Source organism: Ictidomys tridecemlineatus, chromosome 3, assembly GCF_052094955.1.
Source record: "Ictidomys tridecemlineatus isolate mIctTri1 chromosome 3, mIctTri1.hap1, whole genome shotgun sequence".
Classification (NCBI taxonomy): Eukaryota; Metazoa; Chordata; class Mammalia; order Rodentia; family Sciuridae; genus Ictidomys; species Ictidomys tridecemlineatus.
Window position 1 is genome coordinate 17,371,537 of NC_135479.1, and position 27,011 is coordinate 17,398,547.

General features: G+C 51.7%; 1 protein-coding gene across 1 annotated transcript; it reads left to right on the forward strand.

Annotated features, from left to right (window-relative positions):
• The first annotated feature begins 1,842 nt into the window (after positions 1-1,842).
• Wnt9b (Wnt family member 9B) lies at positions 1,843-22,472 on the forward strand. The gene is made up of 4 exons (XM_078041938.1): positions 1,843-2,002; positions 16,280-16,536; positions 17,395-17,660; positions 18,450-22,472. Exons 1-4 carry the CDS (start codon positions 1,920-1,922, stop codon positions 18,921-18,923), a joined length of 1,080 nt encoding a protein of 359 aa, XP_077898064.1. The 5' UTR covers positions 1,843-1,919; the 3' UTR covers positions 18,924-22,472.
• The last annotated feature ends 4,539 nt before the right edge of the window (positions 22,473-27,011 follow it).

Below are 27,011 nucleotides of genomic sequence, written 5' to 3' on the forward strand. Positions count from 1 at the left end.
AGACCCCTCCTCCTCTGAGCCTCCTTGATTTTGATTCAAGGTCTAACCAGCGGTGTGCTGGAGCCAGTTCCAGCTGGCTTGCAGAGCCTACTGTGCACATCTTTTCCTAACTCTGGTGAGTAAGAACCACACTGGGGGCTGGGATTGTGGCTCTGTGGTAGAGCGCTTGCCTAGCATGTGTGAGGCCCTGGGTTTGATTCTCAGCACCACATATAAATAAATGAAGTTCACTGTCAACTAAAAACATATTTTTAAAAAAAGAACCACACTGGTATCTTGAAATCAGTCCTAGTGGGGACATTTACATTTATGGCACAAAAATAAACAAATGATACAAATCAGACACCTGTTCCACCCCCCTCCCAAGCTCATAGTAAATACCACCATACTGTGGCTCCTGCCTGCAGGCATTAACAGCCATTGGTATTGAGTGTTAGCACCTGCCAGGCATATGACATCTCATCTGGACAAAAATCCCGTGAGCTATTTGTGATCATTCTGGTTTCATATCTGGGGCTCATAATTTATGTAATTGGAAGCCAGTTCTCTGCACATGCTACTGCGCCACACAGCCTCTAATTTGATAAGGCTGGCAGAGCTGTTGAAGATCAACAGGTCTTCTAGTCACTCTACTCATTTGACATACAAATAGCTCAGAGGCTCACTGTTAATACTACCTGTCATCCTGTTATTTTCCCAACACCTCTCCCAGCCCTCCAATCATGTTGATGCCCACAGTAAAGCCTTGTTTTTCTTGATTTGATCTACTGTTCAATTCCCAAAACATTTTAAATCTCGATTGGGTCATTAGTTGTATGTCTCCTTCCTAGAGGTGCCACTCTCTGCTTTGATCAGCACACTTCACTACAGGAATTGGAGTTAAACTTTTTTTTTTTTTTTTATTGGAGACTGAACCCAGGGTACATTACCACTGAGATATATCCTTAATCTTTTCCTTTTTTATTTTGAGACAGGGTCTCACTAAGTTGCCGAGGTTGGCTCTGAACTTGTGATCCTCCTATCTTAGCCTCCCAAGTCGCTGGGATTATAGGCCTGCCCCACCGCACCCAGCTCAGAGTTAAACTTTTAAAAAGAATAAGTAAATCAGAGCTTTGGGGCACCCATCGCATAGAACTACTGGCATCTACACACCTTAGAGAGCAGGTCTCTCTTCCCTCTATGGCTCTGCCTGCCACACTGCCCAGAATCATAATTTCTGTCCTGGCAAACATCAACAGCATTTTGTGAAATGCCCACTGAGGCCCACGCTATGCACCTTGCCAGTGACAAGCTGCCTCCCGTTCAAAAAAAACAACCAAATAAACAAAACACCCAGGGCACCCTTTCACCCTCCCCTCTGATCAAGGACTCCTATTGCTCAGCAAGAGGATCTCCCCAGTCACTGGGTATGAATGTGTCCGGCTACAGGAGAGAAGCTCAGCGTCAGGACCGCGCCCTGCCTGCGGAGGGGGACCTGCACCCTCTGGGCAGGAAGATGACAAACTACACGGATTTTCCGCACGAAGAGATCGCGCGTCCCTCCGCCCCGCCCTGGAGAGGCAGAATCTACTCGGCTGGGTACCCCCATCCCACCTCTCCAGGTCCAGGGGGCTTCAAGTTCCGCTGCCGCGTCCAGGGACGGGCGCGGCGCCAGGTGAGCTCTCACCTGGGGCGCTGGGAGAAGGAGCTAGGGGCGGTCCTGGGCCGGCGGCCCCACCCGCGGCGGGGCGGGGCGAGGACGGCGGGGCCAATGGGGTGGGGGGCTCGCCGCCTGGGGGCCGCTCCGCCCGCGCCGCTCCCTCCCCTCGCCGCTCCCGCTCCGCCCCACCCGGGTTTAAAGCCCCGCGGGCGGCAGGTGGCGGCGCTGCGAGTGCTGAGCGGCGCTGGGAGATGCTAGAGGGCGCCGCGTCGCCGGCACCATGCGCCCCCCGCCCACGCTGGCCCTGGCCGCGCTCTGCCTCCTGGCGCTGCCCGCCGTCGCCGCTGCCGCCGCCTACTTCGGGTCAGTGCCCGCCGCGTCCCGGCCCGCCCCCTCCCGCCACGGCAGGGCCAGCTCCCCGCACCCTTGCCCACTGTCCCTGACCCCTGGGAGGCCTCGAACTCAGAGCCTCTCCCTGGCAGGACCCAGACCACCTTGAGGCTGGAATTCATTCGCTGAGCTGGTCTCCGGCTTCCCGGGTTCAGACTCACCCTTTCTAGAATCCAAGTCTTTGGTCTCCTTGCGCCTCTGTTTTTCTTACCCCGATGGGTGTCAGACTCCAGCCCAAGTTTCCAGAGCTCTGCATTCGCTTCGGATACTGGCCCTGTCCGCCCCAGCGCGCCCTGTCCCTATCTGTCCAGGCGTCTGTCCCGCGCTCTGATGCCCTTTCTAGATTCTCACTCGGGTTCCCTGTGTGCCAGATCCTGGGCTCTGGCCAGTCACAGTCCTTGCCTCGAATTCCTTCCGTGCCCTCGGCCTTTGCCCTGCGGAGGAGAGATCTGGAGGGCTGGGTGCATGGGTGGGAGTGGATCGTTGCGGAGGCTGAAGGATCTTGCTGATCCAAGAGGGATGGGGAACCGTGGGTGGTGGAGTGTCAGCTGGAGACTGGAAGGGAACTGTCCGCTACCTGGCATCGGGTGAATGCTCAGGAGAACGACAAGGAAAGGGAGAGAACCCCATTTCAGAGGATGTACACGGTTGGAAAAGGAGGATCGCAGTTGGAGTGACACCTGCCCAATGGGCGGTAACCACGAGGGGACTATTTGGAGCAAAAGTTATAGGGCAATTATTTCCAAGTCTCTTCTTCTCTGACCCTGAATTGCAGGGATTTGGAGGGGTTGGGGTGGAGGCAGACATCATGCAAGGATGAGAAAGCATCTTCCTGACCTTCACCCAAAGCTGACTCCAATCACCTACGTCGGTGACTTTAAACCTTTCCTTCCCCTCTCCCTTTTTTTGTGAGCTTCACCCCCACACAGGACAAAGCTTACTGACAGACCACAGCAAAGGCAAGAAAACACCCAGCAAGCGACCTGCCAGAGGCTGCTCTTAGGAATCCACAAGGGAGGGGTGTGCAAGGGTCTGAGGAGTCCCTTGCAGACTGGAATAAGGGCTGCAGGCTAATTTCCAGGTCATGACCCCTGGAAATTACATGCCTGGGCTGCAGGCAGTGACCTCCCCTGAAAAATATGGAAAAGATTGTCAGCCAAGACCTTAGTGCTGGGCCCAACTTACTGCTGATCACTTGGTCTCAGGGCCTCAGTTGTTTTCCTTTGTACAATGAAGGAGTTGAATTTGATATGACCAACCCCAAGACCAGTGTATGTATGTGATATTTGTTTTCCCAGGATTTCAAGCTTGAGGGGCCCCAACAGCAAAGACATATAGGTGGACACAAACTCAGGTTTGACCCTGCCACTTGCTAGCTGTATGCTCTTGTTCAAGTTACTGGTGGACTGGCTTTGTCCACCAGTCTCTAATCTGTAAAATGAGAACAACAGTGCCTGTTTCATAAGAGGAGTGAGTTAGTACATGTAAAGCACTTAGAATGATGTCTAGCACATAGTAAATGCTTAACTAATGCTAACGATTATTATCATCATTATTAATAGTGATGGTAGTAGTAGTAAGGAAACCAGGTACAGTCTCTTGATGTCCCAGAGGAAATCTGAGAGGTTTCTGACCTGGAATGGAGAAGAGAAGGACATCCCCTTGGATATCACCTCATTTTCACAATTCTTTTGTTTATTTGGGCTTTATGGTTGGAGATGGAACAAAGGTCAGGTGGGATAGGAAGAGAGGGGTTCCAGGAGGTCTGGACCAATCTGGCTAGTGTATTGGAAGGGAAAATAGTTCTCAACAGCACACAGGGTTAGAATCTGAAGGCTGTGAACAAGGGCATCTTTGGAAAGGAGGACGAAGTTGGTCAGTGAAGGCTGAGTCCAGGCCAAGAGGTTTGAGTATTGAAACCAACCTCAATACTCAGGAGCCCCAGCAGGCAGGGCTGGCAAAGTATACCTCAACCACCACCATCCCAGTGTGGAGAGCAAGACAAATGCTTGGACAGTAAGCTAAAATTAGGGCATCATCTCTTAAGTATATGGTCCCAGAGAATGGACAAGATTCAGCCGGGACTCTCACTGAGGAAACCTTCTGGGACTCAGTGATACCAGGTTTTTGGCTTCCTATCTGAATTTGCTCTTTGGAAGGAATCTGATACCAGTCTTCACACTCTGGTGAGAATGTGAGGCAGTATGCCTCTCTCTTCCCCAGGCCGTTTGTATGCTAAATCTCACTTCTGACTATAACTTGGAGTACTTTCATTTATTTCCTAGTAAAAGAAATTTCAGCTACCAGGAGTGCAGGTGAGGCGGATTTTGATGAGGCCAATATTCTTGGGGGTTTTTGCAATCGGGCTTCAGATTTGGAAGTGATAAAAATGTTACTCATTTTTATCCCCATTGTTCAGAACAAACCCTTAGCACAGTGAGCCAGCCTTAGGTGCTTTTGTGCCAGCCTAGATCCCATTCTGTTGATGGTAATGGTAACATAAATTGCAGGGAAATTTACAAACCAGTTCCTCGTGCAGCCTCTTTTCTCCTCAGATCCTCAAAGCCATTCCTGAAGTATGATTTCCAAAGGAAACTGAGGGTCAGAAAAAGGTCCAGTGACTCATCTGATGTCATACAGCAAATCAGTGGGGGCAAGATAGAAACTGGGTCCTTCCTTGAGTCTATGTTCCATGCCTTACAGAAAATGGCTTCCTGAGCTACTACTGTGTGATGCTCCAGAGGACAGCTAATCTCTGTCTCAATAAAGCCTCACACCTTCTTATAAAATAGGTATTGTCATCACTCAAAGCTCAGCAAGGTTAAAACATATGCCCAAAGTCACACAGCTAACCACAGGCAAAGCCTGGATTTAAACCCAGGATCCAAAGGCCTATGTTTTCATAATCTTCTTCTAGTGTCCCTAGAAAGGAAAGAAATGCACCCAGTGCAGAGGCCATGCATTTAGAAAGCATCACCAGAGACGATTATGATTTGAAAATCTGCTTTTACAGGAATGTTTTCTAGTTACAAAGCCACTGGTAAGACTAAAAACTGGGCTGAGTGACAGGACCTGGCATGTGCCTGGCTTATCACATAAGCAGGGCACTTGCTTATAAAACGGCTCAGAAGTTAATATTTGCAGAATCCCTGAGTTCTCCGGGCCAAAGCGCATACTCTTGGGAAACCCTAGACCTCAGTGCCAGGACCGGGCCTGTCAGGCTGGGAAACGGAAGGGCCTGAGGGAACTGAAGACACTAGAGACAGGTGACTTGACTAAGGACAGTACAGAGAGCTGGAACCGACTTGGCCACTGAGCCCTGGTCCTCATGTCATTGTGGTGTCCTCTGAGAGCTCACCTGACAGCCCGGCAGTCTCAGTGCATCCTGTCTCCCAGGCGGGTTGTTGCCAGTGCCTCCATTAGGGTTCCACCGCAGAAAGAAAGCATAAACTTTAATTTTTCCAAATTCTTATTGCACATCCTAAAATGCATGACTTTTAAGTACACCAAGTTTTAACAAATGAACATACCTGTGCAACTCATTTGTGCTGACCACAATTATTCTATGGAACATTTTCACCACCCCGAAGGATCCCTGGTCCTCTTTGTGATCAACCAACCTTTCCCATCTCCACCAGCCCCAGCTTTCTGTCAATTCCCTGCTTTCCGTCACTGTAGATTAGTTTTGCTGTTGTAGATGTTCGTGTAAATGGAATCAAAGCTTTTCGTGCATGGATTCTTTGGCTCAACGTGACACTTTTGAGGTTTGTCCATGTTGCACGTATCAAGACCTCTTTCCTCTTTATTCTTATTCCGTTAGATGGATGTACCTCAGTTTGTGCCTTCACTTCCCATGTGGGTTATCTCCAGTTTTAGGCTGCTCTCAATAAAGCTGGTATACACACCCATGTGCACCTCTTTCATGGACAGATGTTTTAATTTCTCTGACAAAATTGTCTAGGGCTGGGTGGCTGGATCAGATGTAGGAATATATTTGATTGACAGGAAATGGCCAAACGGTTTTCCAAAGTGACAGTACCATCTTATACAGTTCCAGTTGCTCCATATTCTTGCTGACTGTCCTCCATCTTTGTTGTGGCATTTTAGTGGGTGTGCCTCACTATCTCATTGCTCCATTGGTGAAGGGTGTGTTGGACATATTTTTTTTCACATGTATTTTGGTCATTTGAACTTTTCCATTGGCCTCTATGTCTTTTTAAAATATTTTTTTAGTTGTTGATAGGCCTTAATTTAATTTATTTATTTATAGATGGTGCTGAGAATCAAAGCCAGCACCTCACACATGCCAGGCAAGTGCTCCACCACTGAGCTACAGCCCCAGCCCTTATGTGTCTTCTTTTGAATTTTAAGAGTTCTTTATATATTTTGGAATCAATCCTTTGTCAGGAAATCTTGGCATTATTTTATCCCTGGTTGTGGATTCCCTTTTCATTTTCTCATTGGTGTCTTATGGAGAGCAGAGTTTTTAATTTTGATGAAGCTCAGGGTACTCGTCAACTTTTTCTTTTATGGATTGTTTTTGAGTGTCCTACCTAAGAAATATCTGCAAATTTTGGGTGGGCAGAGATTTTTTTTTTTTGGCAGCCCTACCCCAAAGTTGTTTCTTCCAGAAGCTTCACAATTTTAGCTGTTACACTGAAGTAAAAGCTGAAGCTGTACTTTGAGTGTATATGGTATGAGGTAAGGGTTGAAGAATATTGCTCCTGACATGGGGCTTGTTCTAGTGCCGTTTGTTGAAAAGATGATCCTTTCTTCATTGCATCATTTCTATAAATTAATTGATCTAATATGTGTGTGTCCATTTCTGAATTTTCAATGTATTGTTCCCCTAATCTATGTGTCTGTCTTTTTGTGCCAATATTACACAGTATTGATTAATGTTGCTTTGTAGTAAGTCTATAAAACAAGTGCTCTGAGTTCTCTAACTTTGTACTTCTTTCTCAAAATATTTTTGGCCACTCAGGTCCTTCGTGCTTCCATATAAACTTTAGCATCAAGTTGTCAACATGCCTATGAAAGCCTTCTGGGATTTTGATTGGAATTGCAATAAATCAATCGATTGGAGATGACTTTCTAACACTGAATATTCTGGGTTCATGAACAGGTTTATTCTATCCATTTAGGACTTGTAAAATTTCCCTTAGCTTTTTAGTTTTCAGTGTGCCAATCTTGCAAATATTAAAAAAAATATTTCTCAGCATTTGATGTATTTTGATATCATTATTTTTACTTAAAAATTTTTAGAGATTGTACTGGGTCCTGAGTGAATCAGCAGAAGAGGAAAGAAAGGGTGAAAGAAACTTGACTGCTTTGGGGTGGTGGATTAAAAGCCAAAACCTTCCTGATAAGCATCATTGTGTTTGGGGAAGGAATTTAGGCCAGCTTGTCCCTGGCTGAGCTGTAACCCCTGAGGACGTGGGCTCCAGAGTTGGGCTCAGGGTCAAACCAGCCCCCTCAGTGGATCGTGGTGAAGTTTCTGTGACTCAGGAGGAGAAAGAGGAGGGAAGGAAACAGAGCAGGCGTCCTCCCGGCTGAAACTGCCTAAAGGAGATCCCAGTGCCTCTGGGATTGTGTGTCCCGGTAGAAGCTGAACTCCAGAGGGGTGGGCCAGGTCATCTATAAGGGTGACCCTCACCTGGGGTCAATCTGAACAGGATGGAAGGTGGCCCAGGCCTCGCTCTGGCATAAGGGGCAATGGAGGAATTCGTATCCTCCGTTGATCACTTACTCTCTGACCCAGGGTGAGTTAGTCAACCATTCTGACCTCAGTTTTTCCCATCAGGAAAATGGGATAATCTTTATCTCTCAGGCTTGTTTTGCAGGTTAAATAAATGTATATAGGGCTAGAAATATAGCTCAGTGGAAGAGAGCTTGCCTAGCATGTGCAAGGTCGTGGATTTGATCTCTAAACATTTTAAAGTAAGTAAATAAAATATATAATACATAATGCTTATTGTATGTTTTATATATATATATGCAAAAATGCTATTTTTACATAAAAGTCCAAGAAATCTAGTGATCTGCCTCAGCGCATTCCAAGTTAAGGAATATCTTTGCTAAAATCTGTTCCTTTCTCTCTGCATTTTTGTCCCAACTTTGTACAATTCAAACCAAATTGAATCTTTCCCATGCTCAACACTTTCTATGCATCATCTAATTTTACCATTGTGACAGCCCAGGAGATAGATGCTGGCATGATTAGCCTCTCTTATATATGAGCGGGAGAAAAGCTCAGAGAGACCAAGTGCCTTGCCTAAAGTCACTCAGCTAGTGGGTAGCAGTGCCAAGATTTGAATTTTAGCTTATCAGAATCCAGAACCAACCCCTTTACCCCTGCCTTATACTGCCTGTTGAGTGCCAGCTTGAGGCTTGTCTCTTCCTTCAATCCCTCTCTCCCTACTCTATCACCTCTGAACTTCACTAGCATATGTAGGGGCAATTCTGAAACTATGTGTCCTCAACTCTTGATTCATTACTTTTTTTTTTTAAGGTGGACACAATATCTTTATTTCATTTTTATGTGGTGTTGAGGATTGAACCCAGTAACCCACATGTGCTAGGTGAGCACTCTACCACTGAGCCCCAGCCCCAGCCCAGATTCATTACTTTTTAAAAATTTTGTGGCAGTGCTAGGATTTGAACCCCGGGCCCTCGTGCATCCTGGACAAACGCTGTACAACTGAGCTACATCCCAGCCTTTTTTTTTTTTTAAGTTTGATTTTGAGACAGGTCTCATTAAGTTGTTCAGGCTGGCCTTGAACTTGAGATCTTCCTGCCTCATGGGATTACAGGTGTGCGTCTCTGCACCCGGCTTTCATGTGCTTTAGAAGAGGTCCTGGGGCTCCGTTGTTGGCCCTTGCTTCCTGCTGGATGCTTCTTTCCCCCCTGCCCTTTGCCCCTGGGGCTGCTTCTACCCTGAGTTAGGGCTGGCTCTGCAAACCCAAGAAGCTGGGGAGGCTGCCTTTAAAGCTTCCAGCCCCCTTTGCTCCTCTTCTCCCCCTCACTACACTGGGCTCTCCTTCCTCTCTCTTCACCATCCTCACCATTGATCTCCCCTCTATCTGGCAAAGTTGTTCTCAGACCTTGTACTGAATCAGACCTTCACACTTTAGTTGGAAGATGAAGGCCACATCTGTAAGCCTAACTTCTGATTTTTGACTTTTGGCCAAAAAGATGTTGAGTGTCAAACCAGGGAAAAGCAACCTTTAAACAGAAGGGCCAGGCACAGTGGCACATACCTGTCATCCCAGCGACTGGGGAGAGTGAAGGCAGGAGGATAGCAAGTTCAAAGCCAGCCTCAGCAACTTAGGGAAATCCTGTCTATAAATACAGAAATAGAGCTGGGGCTGTGGTTCCATGGTAAAGCCCAGCTGGGTTCAAATCCCAGTATCAAAACAAATAAATAAACAGAAGACCCTCCTCTCCCTTCTTGAACTTCTATCTCTCAGGCTGCCAGGGGGCTCAGAGAAGTCCAAACCAGGCTTCCCTCCCTTAAAACTTGCCTTGTGTTCCCATCACCTTAGACATTTGCCTTGACGGCGGCTGATTTTGCTTCCCTGAATGGTTATGTTGAGACTGAAAGCAGAAATTGGTAGAAGCAACCAGGAAAGCTGGGGCATGACCCAGCCCTGCCATTAATTCACCTTGGGCCATAAATCCTACATGAACTCCCAGGGGACCAGATGGGTTCAAACAGAGACCGGCCCACTTGGCAAGGCTAGTGTCCTCTGCTTCCCCCCAGCAGCTTCTAAGTTGTCTCCCAGGAGCCACCAGGGCAAAACCTCTGTTGGGCAATCCTGCAGGCCTGGCCAGCTCTCAAATGTACTGATGTGTCTGGTGAACCTCTGCCCCAGCCAAGGGCCTGGGGCGATGCTGTAACCCCAGACTCAGAGAGGTGAGGGACCCCTCTGCATAGGACTGACTTTGGAGACTCTCTATGGTCACTATCACCAGAATGATGCATGCCAGGGACAAAGTCTCCTTTTCCCAGCTTCAGTCTGAGCCTGAGCAAAAAGGGAGAAGGGAGGGAGGGAGGAGAAGCACTTCCTCCACAGATGTCGATCCAGCCACCCTGTAAATCTGGAGATTGTTGGGATGCAAAGCGTGCTGGCGCAGCGCTGTGGCTGCCACTCAGCTTGGAGCAGTGTCTCCCTGGTGCCATCCTTAGCAGGCAGCCTGGGCGAAACAGGAAGTGGAGCTGTTCCTGGACAGACAAAGCCCACAGCTGGGCCAGGCTCTTTTCTCTTGGAGCAGGGACTGGGTGGGGGATGAGAGTCTGGAGTGGGGAAGGTGGTGGCCAGATTCAGTCCCTGGAGGGGGATCATGGGGCCCTGGGGCTAAGAGCTGGGGAGGGCGGAAAGGCCTGACCCAGGAAGGGGGACACTGAGCCAGGCTGGGACAGGTGTTTGTGAGTGGACTTGGCACGAGGCTGGTGGTCAGTGCATACAGGTATAAATGAGGAGCAGGCCAGTTAAGGAGGGGTCGGGAGCGTTGGAGTAAAGGTAAGAAACAGTAGCGCTGACCTTGCCAGGCTGCCCAGGAAGGGAGTTGCAAGGTGACTTGGAATCCTGGAGAGGAGAAAGGGATCAGGAGATGGAAAAGAGATGCCCTGCCCTAGCTAGACAAACCTGGGGCCCCTCTGTGATGAGGGGAGGGGAGAGGTCCCCGGGGAGGTGTGTGTCAACAGCTCCCCTCTCTGAAGAACAACGGGCCAGTGCTGTGGTGCCTTTTCTGGCTGGGCAGGTGCTGCCAACACCAAGCTGCCCTGCAGGGGAGAGGCTGGGAGTGGAGAGTGCAGGATGGGTGGGGGGTGGGGGGCTCCGTGGGCCGGGAGAGGTGGGCTGAGATGCTGAAGATGAAAGTACAAAGGAGCAGTGACCATGCAAATGGCCCCGCAGCGGAAGCCTGCTATCAGGAGCATCTGATGGGGTTTGCTGGCCAGGCCGAGGCCCCAGGCAGCACAAGCTTTCCTGGTTCCCAGGAAGCTGCCTGCAGTTGGCTTGGGCCCTGGTGCCAGGCAGAGCTCCTGGCTAGAGGTCCAGACACGCTGGCATTGCCTGGTGCCCTGGAAACAGCCCACCTTGTCTTGCCACACCTGCCCACCCACAACCTGGGGACATCCTCTGCTGAACCATCAGACTCAGTGGAGCAGAAACAGGGTGGGGGTTAGTCTGGAAGAACAGCCTGGGGCTCCCCCAGGGATGAGAAAAGCTCCATGCTGGCCCAGTCTTCCCCAGACAGCCTGGAGTGCTCCCCAAGAGCCTCCTCCTGCTTCCCTGCAACTCCCAGGCAGGATGGCAGGATAGGATTGGCCAAGGTCAGGTTGTCACCTAGATGGTGCCCGGAGGAGATCACCTACTGGTTGTTCCTCAGGAAGCCAGGCCAGTTCAAGATTGTTCTTTCTCCCGCTCCTTGGGGCCTTGGAAGAATTGGGGGTGGGGGGGGGCTCCTGAATCCAATCAAGTCCCTCCCAACACTATTGAGTTTGTTGAGGGTAGAACCGTGTCCTTGCCCAACACAGTGCCTGGCATGTAGGCACCAATAATGGCACCTGTAACTTACTGTGTTTACAGCACTGTTATAAGAGCTTTATAAATGTTCATTTATTTAATTCTGTCATCAACCCTGAAAGACAGGTTCTGTTGTTATCCCCTGGAGGTAAAGCACCCTGCCTAAGGCAACCCAGCCAGCAAGAAGTCCAGGTAGGATTTGAACCCCGGAAGTCTGGCTCCATCAGGCTCTCTCACACGCCAATTCGTGTTTGTTAGATGAATGTCACTCCTGAGTAATAGGAACACCTGGAACCAGACACCCAGGCACAACAGCCTTGGGTTTGAGGTCCTTGGGTCCCCATCCTCCAGCGGGCAGGGTTGAAGGTTGAGCTCCAGCCCCAGTCTGGGGCTTCAGTGGCCCTTGGGGTCCTGCTGACATCAGGCAGAGTGATCTCTTAGGAGGCTTTTCCCAGGGCCTTGGGAACCTTCTGCTGCTTCTCCCAAGGCCACCCTGATGGGGCAGCATGAGCCAAATCTGCAGCTGGGAGTGTGAGAGTGTGGAAGGAGGAGTCGGGAAGGGCCAGGAGTGGACAGAGGGGATCTGGGAGTGGGTGTGTCTGTGAGATAAGTCCTGAGGGAACCTTTGGCTTTTCTCCTTCCAGGGGTAGATGTGGTTGTGGATGCCCTGGGGTCAGAGCCAGAGGACATCTCATTGTGTGTGTAGGGTGGAGGCTTCTGGTCTTAGGACCACCCTGACCGTGGATTGAGAAGCTGCAGAAAGCAGAGGGGCTCAGCCTGGGGGTAAGCAAGGAAGGAGAAGGAAGGTCCAGAGGTTGTTGCTTTCTTACTGGGAAAAGAGGCTGGGAGTCACCTGGGGGAGGCCAATGAGGACAGGAAGGGCGCAGATGAGCTGAGCCAGGTGCAGCCTGATGGAGTGATGGGCACCTACCGCACAGGAGCACTCAATTCAAGCAGAGGTCCTCAGGAATTGCTGTCCTCCCATCCCTAAGATCAATGAGCAAGATCACAAATTCTGGCTTCTCTTCTCCGGTTCCGAATGCTAGCTCCTTTGGTGGTTGATAGTGAGGGACAGACCACAGGGAAGTGTCTTCCTTAAAATCTGAAGTTTGTCTGGATTCCTAAGACCCACGAAGCTCACTGGAACTTTTCCAGTTGTCTGTCTTACCCCCATGGGGCTCAGCTAACATGTGGGTAATGGAGACTTCCTCCAAGGGTCCCATGGGAGAGTTCTCAGGCCTGGGGTACTTCCAGGGGAGAGAAATATAGCTGTTGACCACCGAATAGGCTGGAGCCTGTCACACCCAGAGTTCTTTTGGGGTCCAGGAAGAACCCTTCCCTGGCAGATGCCACAGGATGAGCATGCAAAGGGGAGGTCACTAGCCCTGCTTAAGGAAACACGTGGAGTCATTTCTCTAAATTTGATATCATGGTACTCTTTCTTAAAAGGAAGTACAACCACAATCTACAAATAAAAGGAAAACTCATTTCTGGAAATACCCTTAGGCTGCAGGGACCCCAAAAACAGTACCAGAGAACCTTCATGGAGAGCAGCCCTGGGCAGACCAGGGCCAGTGTGGCCTGAGGCCTCTGTGCGGTTGGCTGCCTTTCCTGACCATTAATCGCTACTAAGTATCATTACCACTAATAAAATTAACCGACTTGATATTGGACCTGGGAACCATCAATCTCAGGGCCTATTACATGAAAACTATAAAATCAGTGACTGTCGACGAGTGGAAGGGTTTCACTGAGCCCTGCTCACAGTGCAGCTGAGGCAATTCTGGTGCTCTACAGCTGTCAAAAGGTTACAACAAAGCCTGATGTCCTTAGCTAGACAAACCAACTCTCAGCCTTTACTCTGCAGTAAGGCATGTCTTAGGCAAGAGCACAGCCAACCCTCAGGAAGACCTTGGGACCAGAGCCTAAAATGTTCCTCCTAAAATGTTCTCATCTCTAGTTCTTCCCGTTCATTTGGTTCATTCTTTTTCCTCCCTCTTTGGGTCAGCTTCCTCTTTTGTGTTACAGGCTCAGTCACCCAATGAGAGAAAGGGAGAGAAAGCAACTGTATGTGCTCTTATTCAAACTCTAAATTCTCAGAGAAAGGACTGATTGGCCCAGCTTGGGTCATGTGATCATCATTGACCCAATCAACAGATCAGAGCAGCAAGGTCATGCAATATGAAATGGCCAATAGGGACCACATGGTAGCCATGTAGATAGAAGGAATGTGTGGGCAGCTGACCCAATTAGATGCCCACAATAGTTTTTTAATGATTCAGTAATAGGCACTAAAAAAATGGTAGGTATACTAGCATACATATAGTATAACATTTAATATAATAAATATATAATATATTTTTAATAATATGATATATATTGATATAATGGTGGAATAATAATAGCTATTATTCTTTTTCTTTTGGTACTGGAGGTTGACTCAGGGGGTCTCAACCACTGAGCCACATCCCCAGCCCTATTTTGTATTTTATTTAGAGACAGGGTCTCACTGAGTTGCTTAGCACCTCGCTTTTGGCTGAGGCTGGCTTTGGACTCATTATCCTCCTGCCTCAGCCTCCCAAGCCTCTGGGATTACAGGCATGTGCCACCATGCCCAGCAGCTATTATTCTTAAAATGGCGTTTGAGACAGGCCTTGAAGGATACGCAGTCCCATTGACCAAGATTCCCATCATTCCCTGCGTGTTCTCTGGTCTGTCAATCAGCTTCTACAAGAAAGATCCCAACTTCTGAAACAGGAACTGTGTGAGCTAAAGTTTCCCCTCCCACCAGCCCCTGTTGTGGGGAGGATACATGGGGTCTCTGCAGCTGTTTCCTTTGCTCCCAGCAGCCCCCAAGCCGCCCACTCTGCTGGACGTCAGTCAAGGTGCGTCCTCCCCAGCCAGAGCTGACCTCAGGTTCTGCTCCAGGCCTGCCAAGGGTCAAGCTCTGAGGTTTCCTGCCAGGTTGCAGGGAGGGGTTTGGGTGTAGGCCTGGTGGACTGGAAATTTACCCATTTGCCCCCAGATTAATGATTAACGGGCCCCTGCCCTCACCCTGTCTGGGAGGGGAGCCTAGGGCCAGGCTGGGCCTGGAAGAGCCTGATAGCATCTGTCTCTGCTCAGAGGTTTCAGAGATACGCTCCATACTGGTTGGCTGCACCTGATGGACCTGCCTGGGATCTACAGGGCACCTGGGGCCTGGCCAGGACCCACACCCTTTAGTGAGGCTGCCTGCTCCCCAAGCAGACAGGGAGGGTGTGGCATCCAGCCAAATGTCCTGGGGAAGGCAGGTGACTCCGAACAGGAGAGCCTGTGCCCTTGGCTCAGTGGGAGGATGGCCTCTCCCGCCCCTTGGAGCTTGGCCACAGGGCTTACCTGGCCAGTGACACATGAGCAAAGGTGGCAAGTGCCCCTTTCAAGCAGGAGCTTTAGGAGCCATAGTCTGGTTACGCCTTTGCCTCTTGACTCTGGCTATGAGGCTGGCATGTTCCAGGAAGAGGTGCTTCCTCCTGCTGGGTCCTGGAATAGGGTATAATCCACCCACACGGGGGAGGGGGCAGGTCACCAGGGGACAGCAAGCATCTTGAACTAGTAGCACCATGTCACAGAAAGCTTCTGGAAGGAGGGAGGTTGAGCCCTACTTCTAGATCCCTCTTTGCTGCTGAGCAGTTGTGTATCTGACCCCTCACCACCTCCTCATAGAACCTCTGTCTCCTCCTCTGGACAAAGGGAGACTCTGCCCAGTTAGAGAGGAAGACATTCTGCAGAAGGGAGAAACTTGGGACCCAGCCAGCAGGAAGGCAAGTTGTATGTGTCCCCAGGGCTGAGGCCCGGGCTTTTCGTGTAACCCACGCAGCAACCCTGGGAAAGAAGGGAAGATCACTCTTTATACTTTGCAGAAGGGAAAACCCAGGCTTCACAGTTGCACAGCTAAGGAAGTGGCAGAGTCAGTCTTAGAATCTGGCACCTAACTCCAGATTCAATGGACTTTGGATATAGAATAAGAAGTCTTGGGATTTGCCTTCATCCAACCATCTGTCAGCCTTCCTCCTTCTTTCCTTCCTTCCTTTCCTCCTTCCCCCAAGCATATACGAGGCTTGGAATGGCTAGATGATTGACAATGTACCTGGGATTCAGAAAACAACCCAGGTTTTACTGGGCAGTGATATAATGCAAGAGAAAGGCACATGGGGTCTGTGCCTGGGGATTTTTTCTCTTATGCTTGCTCCTCTTAGAAAGATGTCCTCCTCTGGGAGGTCAGCAATGCTATGTGCAATGTTCCCCAAACTTCCCCAATCTTATCAGCTGCCCGGGAACTGTGGCAAATCTATAGATTCCTGGGCCCCACTCCAGACCCATAGAATGCGAATTATTAAGTGTGGGTCCTGGGAATCTGTATTTTGAAAAAGCACCCAGGTGATTTCTCTGATTGGGCAAATTTGGGAAATACGACAGGTAAGAGCAGAAACTGGACTCTGGAAAACTTGGATTGGAGGTTCTGCACTAATCCTGTCACAAGCACCTTGGTCTCCTATGGGGACATACCCACTGTGGTGTATAGCCTGCTGCCCCCAAGGGCAATAAATGAAGCTCCTAAGAAGGACCTTTCCAACAGAGCCTCTTTTTGTCACCTGTCCCACGTCCACAGGAATGGTCATCCCTCACCTTGCCCTGTCGAGACCCTTCAGCTCACCTGTCTCCCTTCTCTCGTCCTGTGCAGCCTGACTGGGCGGGAGGTCCTGACGCCCTTCCCAGGCCTGGGCACTGAGGCAGCCCCAGCACAGAGCGGGCTCCACTTGAAGCAGTGCGACCTCCTGAAGCTGTCCCGAAGACAGAAGCAGCTCTGCCGGAGGGAGCCCGGCCTGGCTGAGACCCTGCGGGACGCGGCCCACCTCGGCCTCCTGGAATGTCAGTTCCAGTTCCGGCATGAGCGCTGGAACTGCAGCCTGGAGGGGAGGACCGGCCTGCTCAAGAGAGGTGGGGAGGAGGGTGGGGAGGATCACGAGGGAGGCGGAGGCCTTGGGGGACCCAGCAGGTCATACCGCCCTGGGTTTCCTGGAACAGCCTCAAATGAGGAGGGCTTTGGGGAGTGAGTGAGGGTCTACTAAAGGCCAGTTGTGGCCTAACTACAGGTTTGGAGATAAAAGAGGATCAAGGAAGACAGAAAAGAAGGGGGATACAAGTCCTTTGCTGGAGGAGCCCACAGATGAGACAGAGAGCCCCAGCCACCTCCCGGGGCCTTCTTCCTGCATCCATCGCTCTGTGCCTCCACCCACCCATCGGCCCCTAAGCATAGAAGCCCACAGCGACCCAGGAACTGTGCTGGATGCTGGAGGGACAGAGCCAAATGTGTCCCATCTGCCCGATGAAAGCATGTGGTCTAGAAGGGAGATACAGTCACTGGGTGACTCCATTGCCAAGTGCAAAGGGCTACATTGGGGACTTCTACAACATGGTGATGGGGCAGGCAGCCCACCTCCTTCTAGGCCAGCTGCTCTTGATGGCAAGGGAAGATCTGGGGCAGAGGTAGTAGCCTGCTTCCCGCCTCTCCATGTATCACATGACCCCGATACATTGGAAAGCAGAAGACAGTGAGCCCCCTAGGAAGCTAGGTTGGATCCACTCCCCAACAGTGTAAGCATAGCAGTAGTCCTGGAGGTGGGGAGGATGCTCAGTCTGGGAAAGTCAGGCAGGAGACCCAAGGTCACTCTGTTTGAAAAGTGTCAGGGAGCACAAGGAACCCACAGGGCATATCCCGCCAGCCCTCAGAGAGCATGGACAACCTCTGAGCTTCTCTCTTCCTTCCTGCTGATGCCCCCTGGGTGCCTGGCACAGGTTTTAAGGAGACGGCCTTCCTGTACGCGGTGTCCTCGGCCGCCCTCACCCATGCACTGGCCCGAGCGTGCAGTGCTGGGCGCATGGAGCGCTGCACCTGTGACGACTCCCCTGGCCTGGAGAGCCGGCAGGCCTGGCAGTGGGGTGTGTGTGGTGACAATCTCAAGTACAGCACCAAGTTCCTGAGTAACTTCCTGGGGCCCAAGAGAGGAAGCAAGGACCTGAGGGCACGGGTGGATGCCCACAACACCCACGTGGGCATCAAGGTGAGCACCCTCCCCAGCTGCCCAAAGTACCACCCACAGGCAGGTAGCAGAGTCAGAGAGCAAGGTCTATAGGAGGCTAGCACCCCACCCCACAGCCGTCCCAGCACGAACTTCATGACCTCTACTGACGTTCTCTGAGCATCCACTCTGGTCTATGACCAGATACCAGGAACGCAGTAGAAGCTGGGAGGGTCTTGAGCAGCACGGATGGTTGGGCAGTGGTAGGAGCCAGGCCTGGGACCAGGCTTTGGTGAAGCAGGAATGTGTTTGGAGAAAGGCCTTCATTTCAAGGACAAAGCCAACATCATTCCATAGTTTTGATCTAGTGTAACCCCTGCTTCTCCTCCATTTCATGGATAGGAAGATGCAGGAGGCCCAGAGAGGGGAGGGACTTAGCCAAAGTCACAATAGTAGTGGGAGAATGAGGGTAATAAGTATCTAGCTCTAGTGGAGGGAGAAGGTGGGCAGAGACCAGTGCTCCAATTCTTGAGGGAACTGAATTCTGTCTTCTGTGTCCTTATCATTGAGGCTGCTATGTTCAGTTGTGCAGATTGGCTTCAGGCCAAGCCCAAGGGAGGAACTGGGGCTGAGATCTGGCCCACACGGCTCTCATCAAGGTGTGCCCCTCCTAGAGGAATGGGAGCCTCTTGCCATTTGTCTCCCTCACATGAGCCTTCCTGTCCCCTTATCATCCTCCTGACACTCCTCTGCCTGGGTTGGCACTTGGGGGCTGGTATGGGTGCTGGGCCCAAGCCTCTGACCAGGCCTCCACTCTGCCTCTCCTTGCAGGCCGTGAAGAGTGGCCTCAGGACCACCTGTAAGTGCCACGGTGTGTCGGGCTCCTGTGCCGTGCGAACCTGCTGGAAGCAGCTCTCACCGTTTCGTGAGACGGGCCAGGTGCTGAAGCTGCGCTACGACTCGGCCGTCAAGGTGTCCAGCGCTACCAATGAGGCCTTGGGCCGTCTGGAGCTGTGGGCACCTGCCAAGCCAGGCAGCCCCACCAAGGGCCTGGCACCCCGGCCCGGGGACCTGGTGTACATGGAGGACTCCCCCAGCTTCTGCAGGCCCAGCAAGTACTCGCCGGGCACAGCGGGAAGGGTGTGCTCCCGGGAGGCCAGCTGTGGCAGCCTGTGTTGCGGGCGTGGCTATGACACCCAGAGCCGCCTGGTGGCTTTCTCCTGCCACTGCCAGGTACAGTGGTGCTGCTATGTGGAGTGCCAGCAGTGTGCGCAGCAGGAGCTCGTGTACACCTGTAAGCGCTAGGCGGCTGCCCCAGAGCCCTCCTGCACTGCCAGGACCTCCACGGCCTGCTTGCACAGCTGTGTGCACACACTGATGCACGCACCAGTGCACACCGTGTGCGGCTCAGTGCTCCTCCCTCCACAGACCCTCGGCCTACCTCTGCCTCCCTCAACACTCAGCAAAGAGAAACAGGGCTTTGCCCCTGAACCCAAGGGTCCCCGACCTTGTTGAGGACTTGAAGCAGGAGGGCAGACTGGGAAGGGACAGGGAGGAAAACAAGGGAGAGCAAGAGGAGGGCATGATTAGATTGTGCAGGGGGGAGAGGTTATCTGGCCATCTCAATTCCCCGGATGTGTGGCCTGGAGCCAGCAAGCCATTGGGGGAACAGTGGGAGAGGCAGTGCCAGCTGGAAGCACATTTAGGCTTTTGTCTGGGATGGGCCAGTCCAATCCCCGGGCCCTGTTCAGATTGCAGCGAGCCCTGGGTGCCCTATGTTTGTACCGCACCAGGGGCTTTGCTGTGCTGGAGATGGTGGTGGGAGCTACTTGCTTAGAGCAAGAAAAGCTTTCTGGGCTTGAGTGGACCCAAGTTGGGTACATGCCCCAGGTTCTTCAAACAGGCCTGCATTGGGGCTTCATGCTTGTCTCTACAACTGAGTTACCCACAGCCGCTCACCCTGCTCAATAAGACCGGCAAGGCAGATAGGATGGGAGACAGTGGCCCCTCCTCATTTTCCCTGATGGTCAAAGGGACCTTTAGTTGCAGCCCAGAGGAGGGTGACAGCCTTCTGGTACCCAGTGGAAGCTCAGTGTTCCAGCCTGATCTAGCACTCATTCTGGCTACCTCCTCACAGCTGGGGTGCCCTGGGCTGGGAGGCCCCCACACCTGCTGGCATTGGTGATGCAGAAAAGCTGTTGGCTTGTGAACTGGGATTTGGGTTCCATTTCTACTCTCGTGGCTGCTTATCCAATTCAGCCTTTTGCCCTGGCAGAGACTTTGCGAAGCCTGGCCCGTCACTTGGGCTTCTACCTGAGGAACAGAAGTGACTTTGCTAACTTCCTTGGGTGCTGTGGACATTTCCAGGGCCACCTACGAAGGCCCTGGGTGGAAGGAGAGAAACTGGCTCACGCGCGCGGGCAACCCACACGCATCTGACACTGGAACCAGGCAGGAAGTCCCGTGGAGCGGCTCACATCTCCTCTGCTGCAGGATGAAGACCTCACAGGGGTCATTTTGCTGGAGGTTATGTGCTTCACCACAGTAGTGCCTGAGGCCAGCCAGAAGGAAGTGACCTCCTTCGGGAAGCTCTGGGACACTTGGCCAGCCCCACTGCGCCCCTCCTGTAAGCTTCCTTTCCTCCTGAACCCAGGGTTCCTGACCCTCTGCTGAAACAGGAAACTCCAGAATCAGCCAAGTGCTCAGAACCCTCATTGATGCCAGTTCCAGGAAGAAAGCCCCATGGCTGGGCCCAGCAGCCTCCCCGAGACCTCCAGGGGCCTTCACGGGCCACCTTGTCTCCAGGGGCTCAGGGCAGCCTGGGGATGCTAGAAGGATCTTGGATGGCAGAGGCTCCAATAAGAAGCCGAACTGACCTGAGACTCCTCACTAGATTGACTTTGCTGACCCAAGCAGCTGGCCCACATCTTGGCAGGAGAAGGAAAAAACCATCAAGGGCCCACTTTCTAGTTTTTTTTCCTACTTCCCTGCTGATTTGAGACTTGTCTCTGCCCGCCCATCTGTCTTGCTCCTCTGTGACCCCAGCTCTGCCTCCCCTGGCTCAGGCTTGGGCATAAGGCAGCAGAGGCTGCACAGATTGGAAGAGGGACTTGGAAACAACCTGAGGCCCGGGGCTCCCTGACCTACCACCCTTACCATCTGCACCCCAACTCTATGGCTGGAAGGGCTGGGGTTGCAGGAGGATAAAGGGTAGACTCAGAGGACCTCAGCTAAGGCTGGCCACTGACCCTGGCACCTCAGGTCGTGGGTCTGGGTGCAGGCTCTGAGTGTGCCTCAGTTTATAGGGTCCTCTCAGTGCAGCCCTCTCCTTCCCTTCTCGTTCCTTGATCTCAGCCCTTTCTCTTTCACTTACCCTGAAGACCCACCTCAGCCCCATTAGGGCCCCCAAGGGACCAGAGCAGCCACTGTCCCCTCCTTCACTAGCTTTAAGGGAAAAAAGCTCACAGGGTATTCTTGTCTACCTCACATATATAGTTTTTAGAGCAAACGAGAATAATTTATATAGCTAAGATATATGGGAAAGTATTTATGTTATTTATATAGTTTCTCTATTTCATGAGCAGTGTATATGGGGTTTGTGCTTCCCCTGAAATCCTGTGTCTTGGGAGATATGGCTTGACCTGACTGGATCCCCCCCACACACTCAATTGGACACCAGGTGGCCAGGAAGTCACATAAGCTCCTGTATCCTATGACCATGATGGTCCGAGTTGGAGCTGGTGAGCACGTGTCCCCTCTGTGATGAGTCCTGCTGGACTTGATCCAGATGCTCCTTGTGATGTCTTTGCAGATTCCCTGCCCCTCTGAGTCCCAGAACCCCTTCTTCTGCTCCAGCAAAGGTGTTCTGTTCATAATAATGACAAGAATAATGACACCTGGCGTTTGTGAAGCAATTTCAATTTTCAGAAATACTTCTATCTCTTTAGTCTCCCTTGATTTCCTCATTATCCCTGTGAGGTCGTTGGGGGCCCCATTACTGGGCCCATTTTCCAGATGAGGCACATCTTGATTTTCCAGAAAAGACTTGTTCAGTGAATAGTTAGTGAATGTCTGCTGGACCAGACGCTGTGGGAGCCGACCTATCCTGAGCCTGGGAGCCAAAGCCTAGATCCCTCCTGAGCCCAAGGACTCAGGAAGTGGCTTCTTTCCTGGCCTCTTGGATCAGCATTTCCTCCAAGCTGAGTCCCAAGTCTCAGAAACTGGGATTGCCTGAGAGGCCTTGAGAGACCAGAATAGCCTGGGAGTCATTCCAGGGGGGAACCTTCTGCCCATATTGCCCTGGAAGTTTGGGCTACACCACTGGGTCTCTCCTAGCCCACAGATGTGTTTTGTTTGCTCTCATTTGTGTTTTCCCTTTAAAAAGGAATTGCTTTCTGGATTTTTCTTGAAGAACCAGTTACACTGGGAAACTAGGCCTGCCTTCCCACCTGGGAGCATGAGGGAGCCCTATTAGACAGGATGCACTGGGGGGGGGGAGGGGGTCCCCAACCTGTGACACTTCCTGCCCCAGCCCTCCTCATCATTCGTGCTCCTGCCCAGCTCTCCTAGTCTGTTCCTAGTCTAGATGAGTTCAGCAATCCTGGCATCCTCTGTCAGACAAGGACGCACAGACCCACGCCAACCCTGGAGATTATTATCTCAGCACATTTTTAGAATTACATTTATTGAGTGCCTGGTGGATTCATTCATTCAAGCAACAATTATTTAGGGAGCTCCTACTGAATACCAGGTTCCATCCTAGGTGCTAGGGTGCAGCAGCGTATAAGACCAAATCCTAGCGTTGTAAGGCTGACATCCTGGTGGGGAAGAAAGACAATAAACCAATAAACGACATGCCAGTTGCTTGTACTTATTTCGTCTCAATTTATTGTGATAACTTTGTCCATTGGCCGCTACCACCCGCAATGGATAAGATGCAGGCTTGGGATGGGAAGGCTCCTATTACCACTAGCAAGCAGCAGTGCCAGGATTTGAACCCAGATCTGCTGGCCTCCGGAACACCACTTCTTTCTCCTCAACATTACTGTGATTCCTCGGGAGCAGGTAAAGCAGGGACAGATCACTCTTTTTTACAGTTTTGGGGTAAACTGAGGCGTAGAGGAAGGATGTGATACATCCCAGTTTATACACAAGTTAGACCAGGCCAGAGCTTGGGTCTGCCCTGCAGTTGATAAGTATTTCCAGACGTGGCACCCTGTGGCCAGCAGCATGAGGGATGGGGGTAGGATAAGGTGAAGCAGGAGCCTTCTGGGGCTCATGGTTCAATGCGAGAAACGAGAGCCAGGGCCAGGCAATGATTTGGACCATCTGTATATTCAACCCCAGAGTCCCTCTGTCAGCCACACTACCTTCCCAGCATGCTTAGGAAGCGGCTGCTCTTGGGGGTCTGGTGCAAGGGGGCCCTTTTCTGAGCAAGGGCAGCAAAGAATGCTTAACTCCCAGCCCAGACCTGCCCTGCCCCAGCTCTTCAGTCCTGCTGGGTGGGGACCTCACTGCCTCAGCGGGGGTCTTTGGCAAGAGAGGCAGCCCTGAGGCACTAAGCATCCCGTCCTAACATGTTTCTGCTGCCCAATGTTCTGGGGTCCGGACTCCAGCTGGTTCTGAGCAGCAACAGACACAGAAACATCAGGCTCCAGGATATCAAGAGATTTCCCACCTGCTCTTCACTCGGCAGGCGCCCCTTCCCTTTGTACAGATGGGGGATCGGGGCACAGCACCGTTCGGGCTACACCGAGGGCCGCATCGCGAGCCTGAGCTCTGGGTCTTTCCACCCCATTTGCCTTCAGCCTCCCCCACCCCATCTGAACCTTCCCTGCTCCTGCCCATAAACCGGTTCCTGAACAGGCCCTGGGGCCGCTCCACCTTCCGCTGCTCCAAGCTGCCACTCTTCCTAGGGGATCAGGGCTTGTTGAGACAAACACTAGGTGGGTCCTACCCATGGCATCCCCCCTTCAAAAACATTTGGCCACATTTGCCCATTCTGTTCCTCTCTCTCTCTCTCTCTCTCTCTCTCTCTCTCTCTCTCTCTCTCTCTCTGCATATTTATTTTCTTGAGGCTTTTGTGAGAACTTGGCAGGCATCGAGACTCTCCAATACTTTATCATGGATCTCCTAAGATCAGAACATTCTCTGACAGGACAACAAGGCCATCCTCACCTCCCAGGGCTTTCACAGTGACACGATGTTCTCGATGTTCTCGAAGACACGGTCCATATTCAGACGTCTCCATCTGGCCCTGAACCTACCCTTTATGACACTCAATCCCTGACCCAGGATCCAATTTGAAAATCAGGCATTGCCTTCTGTGGTGGCATCTCTGCAGCCCCGTGTAATCTAGATTCCCTGCCTCAGTGACGTCCATGACACTGAGAGTTTGGGAGAGTTCCGGTCACGTGACTTGTAGAACATCTCTCAACTGAGATCTGTTTGATTTTTTTTTTTTTTAATTGGATTCAGGCTAAATGTTTTGGTGAGAGGCTGTTTGAGTGATGTGTGTCCTTCCCTGTGTGTCTGATCAGGAGCCACAGGATGTTGCTTTGTCCCATGACTAGTGATGCTGAATTTCATTACTTGGTTAAGGTGGTTTCTGCCAGATCTCCTCAAAGCAAAGTCACCCTTGTCCCTTTGTTCATGACTCATCTGCAGGGTGGTGCTTTGAGACTGTGGGAATATCCTGTGGCCCAACAACACTTTAATAGCCTCAGCAACCCTTGGTAGTCCCTGCCCAGACTGATTGCAAGGTACTGATTTTTTGATTCCATGATCCCTTCTGTTTATCAGTCAGTATTCTTCTACCAAAAAAAAAAAAGACCTATTTTTTTTCTCTCTCGTGGTATTCCTTTTCACCTTTGCAATTCCACTGCTGGATGCGAATTATCTCATCCATTTTACAGATGGGGAAATTGAGGTTCAGGGAGTTTAAAGCACTTGTTGAGTGACAGAGCCAGGATTCAAATGCAGTCCTTTCTCATACCTGAGAGCTCTTGCCCACTGCCTTCTAGGAAACTTGTCAAATGCCTAAGTCAGTTTTTCACCCCTGCCCTCTGGAATCCCCTTGAATTCTCAGATGGCTTCTCTGATGACTTCCCTCTGGGCAGGGGATGAGGAGCATGTCCTTTCTCTGTGGGATCCTGTAGCAGAAGGGAAAGGTATTTGGAGTAGCTCGTGGGAGCAAGGGAGGAAATTTCCTCTCTAGGCTCACTCATCCCCCCACCCAGCTCACCTCCCACCTGAGAGACACAGCACCTCTACCTCCCTCCCCTCTGTGCCCCCTACTCAGGACTCCCATCCCTGTGGACCCTGCTCCAGAACATGGCCCTTGCCATGTTCTAGGCTCTATGGAGTATGACTGTGGTGGTTCCAACCCCTGGAGCTACGGAGATGGCCCCCAAGGTCAATTTCTCTGCTCCCCAGACTCCTGAAGACACACAGAACAATCCTCCCACATGCCCGACCTCTAGGTGGGGAATGTGGCCACTGGCTCAACACCAAGCATTGCCTGCCCAGCCCTGGTTCCAGAGCCACGACCTGGGAGCGGGGGACATCAGGAAGGAGACAGCGGGTGGGGTCCTGTGCCTGTGCCCACCCTTCCCCTTTATTTCTCATTCTTTGCTCCACACTCTCTCACATTCTGTTCCTTCATTAACCAACCAACTGGTCACCTAAGGTGCACTAGGCAGAGTGCTGGGGTGCCGGCAATGAGACCTAGGTTGGCCTTCAGGGAGGTCACAGACAAGGAAAAAGAGACCCCTGCACTCTGAGAGAGCCACCGTTCACACAGCTAAGCTATCAGGGAGTCTTAGGAAGCTTTCAAACAATGTGGAGCTTCTTTATGATGATCCGGAAAAGCCAAAGCAGTGCTGCCATTCTTGAAACACTAGATATTTGTGTGGCTGCCTGGGTACTCCTGGGCTGGGCCCTTTCCTCGTTTCCTGGTTTAATGGCTGCAAAACCCCCGGGGATCCATACAGCCACAATCCCAGCTCACAGAAACTGAACTCAGAGTGGTCCCCTGCTGTACCCAAGGCCCCACAACAGATAGCGGGGCTGGAAATTGAACAGCCTCGTTCCTAGGAGTGCAGGGCCCAGCTGGGCAAAGGCCTGGGGCCACAAGAAGGGGACACCAGGGAGTGGCAAGGATCCGTGTGACTGGTGGCATCTTCCTCCCCTCTGGCTTGGTCCTTCTCCTTCTTTCTTCCTTCTCCTGCTCTCTCTCTCTCTCTCTCTCTCTCTCTCTCTCTCTCTCTCTCTCTCCCCCCCTGCCCCCCGCATTGCGTGCCTCTTGGGTGTCTTATCCCCGCTCCCATCCTCTGGAGTCCCCAGGGGCTGTGGGGCCCACATTCCTCCCTGACTCTGGAGCCCATTAGTGTGTTTACGCTGGAGCCATCTCAGGGGAGCCAAGCCGACCCCCCACCAGGCTTCCCCCCCTCCACTACGGAGAGTGGCCAGTTGAGAAATGGAGACTGGTCAGAGCCATGGCAGACCTGACCCGGTGTCCGAATTCCTGCCCCCCTGTCTGAACAAGTCCAGGGCGGCCAAGAGCCTGGAGAGCAGCCGCACCCCGGGTCTCACCACCCCTTCCCGCACAGCCTCCCCCGGCTGACAGCCTCTAATCTCAGCTGTCTGCATGCAGCCAGCCCTCCGCGCCTGGGGTCACCTGACGCCCGACACATTTTAATTCACAAGCTGATTTCTGCTTGTTGGCAACATGTCATTTCTGAAATTGCTTTCTCTGCCCAGAGGCAGGAGATGTCAGAGCCGCGCAGGTGTGGCAGCAGGGCCGCCCCCCCCACCCCCAAGTTCAGGAAGGATTAAGGGGTGTGGGGGACACACATGAGATCCTCAAGCTCTGCTTCTCATGTTTCCCCAAGGGCGGGGTGGGGGGCAGGGGTGGAGGCCACTGGGAAAGGCCTCAGCTCTTTTCTCCAGCCCACAGAGGCCCATAGTTCAGGACATGAAGTTGTGGTGCTATTGCTGCCACCGATAGTGGCCACAGTAAGGTGCTAGGGACCCTCTCCTGTGCATGACTGTGTCTGAATCCCATGACAAAGCTCAAGTTGGCATTGTTCCTACGTGTAATAGATGAGAAAACTGGAGCTTGGAGAGGTTAAATCACTTCCCCAAGGTTACACAGCAAGTATACGGTGGGACTAGGATTCAACTCAATGATGGCAACAGCTGGATTGAGATTTGGAGATCTGGGAAGAGATGGACCACGGAGCTGAGGAGGAAGAGTGGGTTGGCTGTTTCTCTGTTTCCTTCATGTCTCGGTTTAAACACCTCCAGTGAAATTTGCCCATTCTTGCAACGTCTCTGTTCCTACTACCCATCAAATGGTTATTTGCTCCCTCTTTTTTTATTTTCCTAACCTGT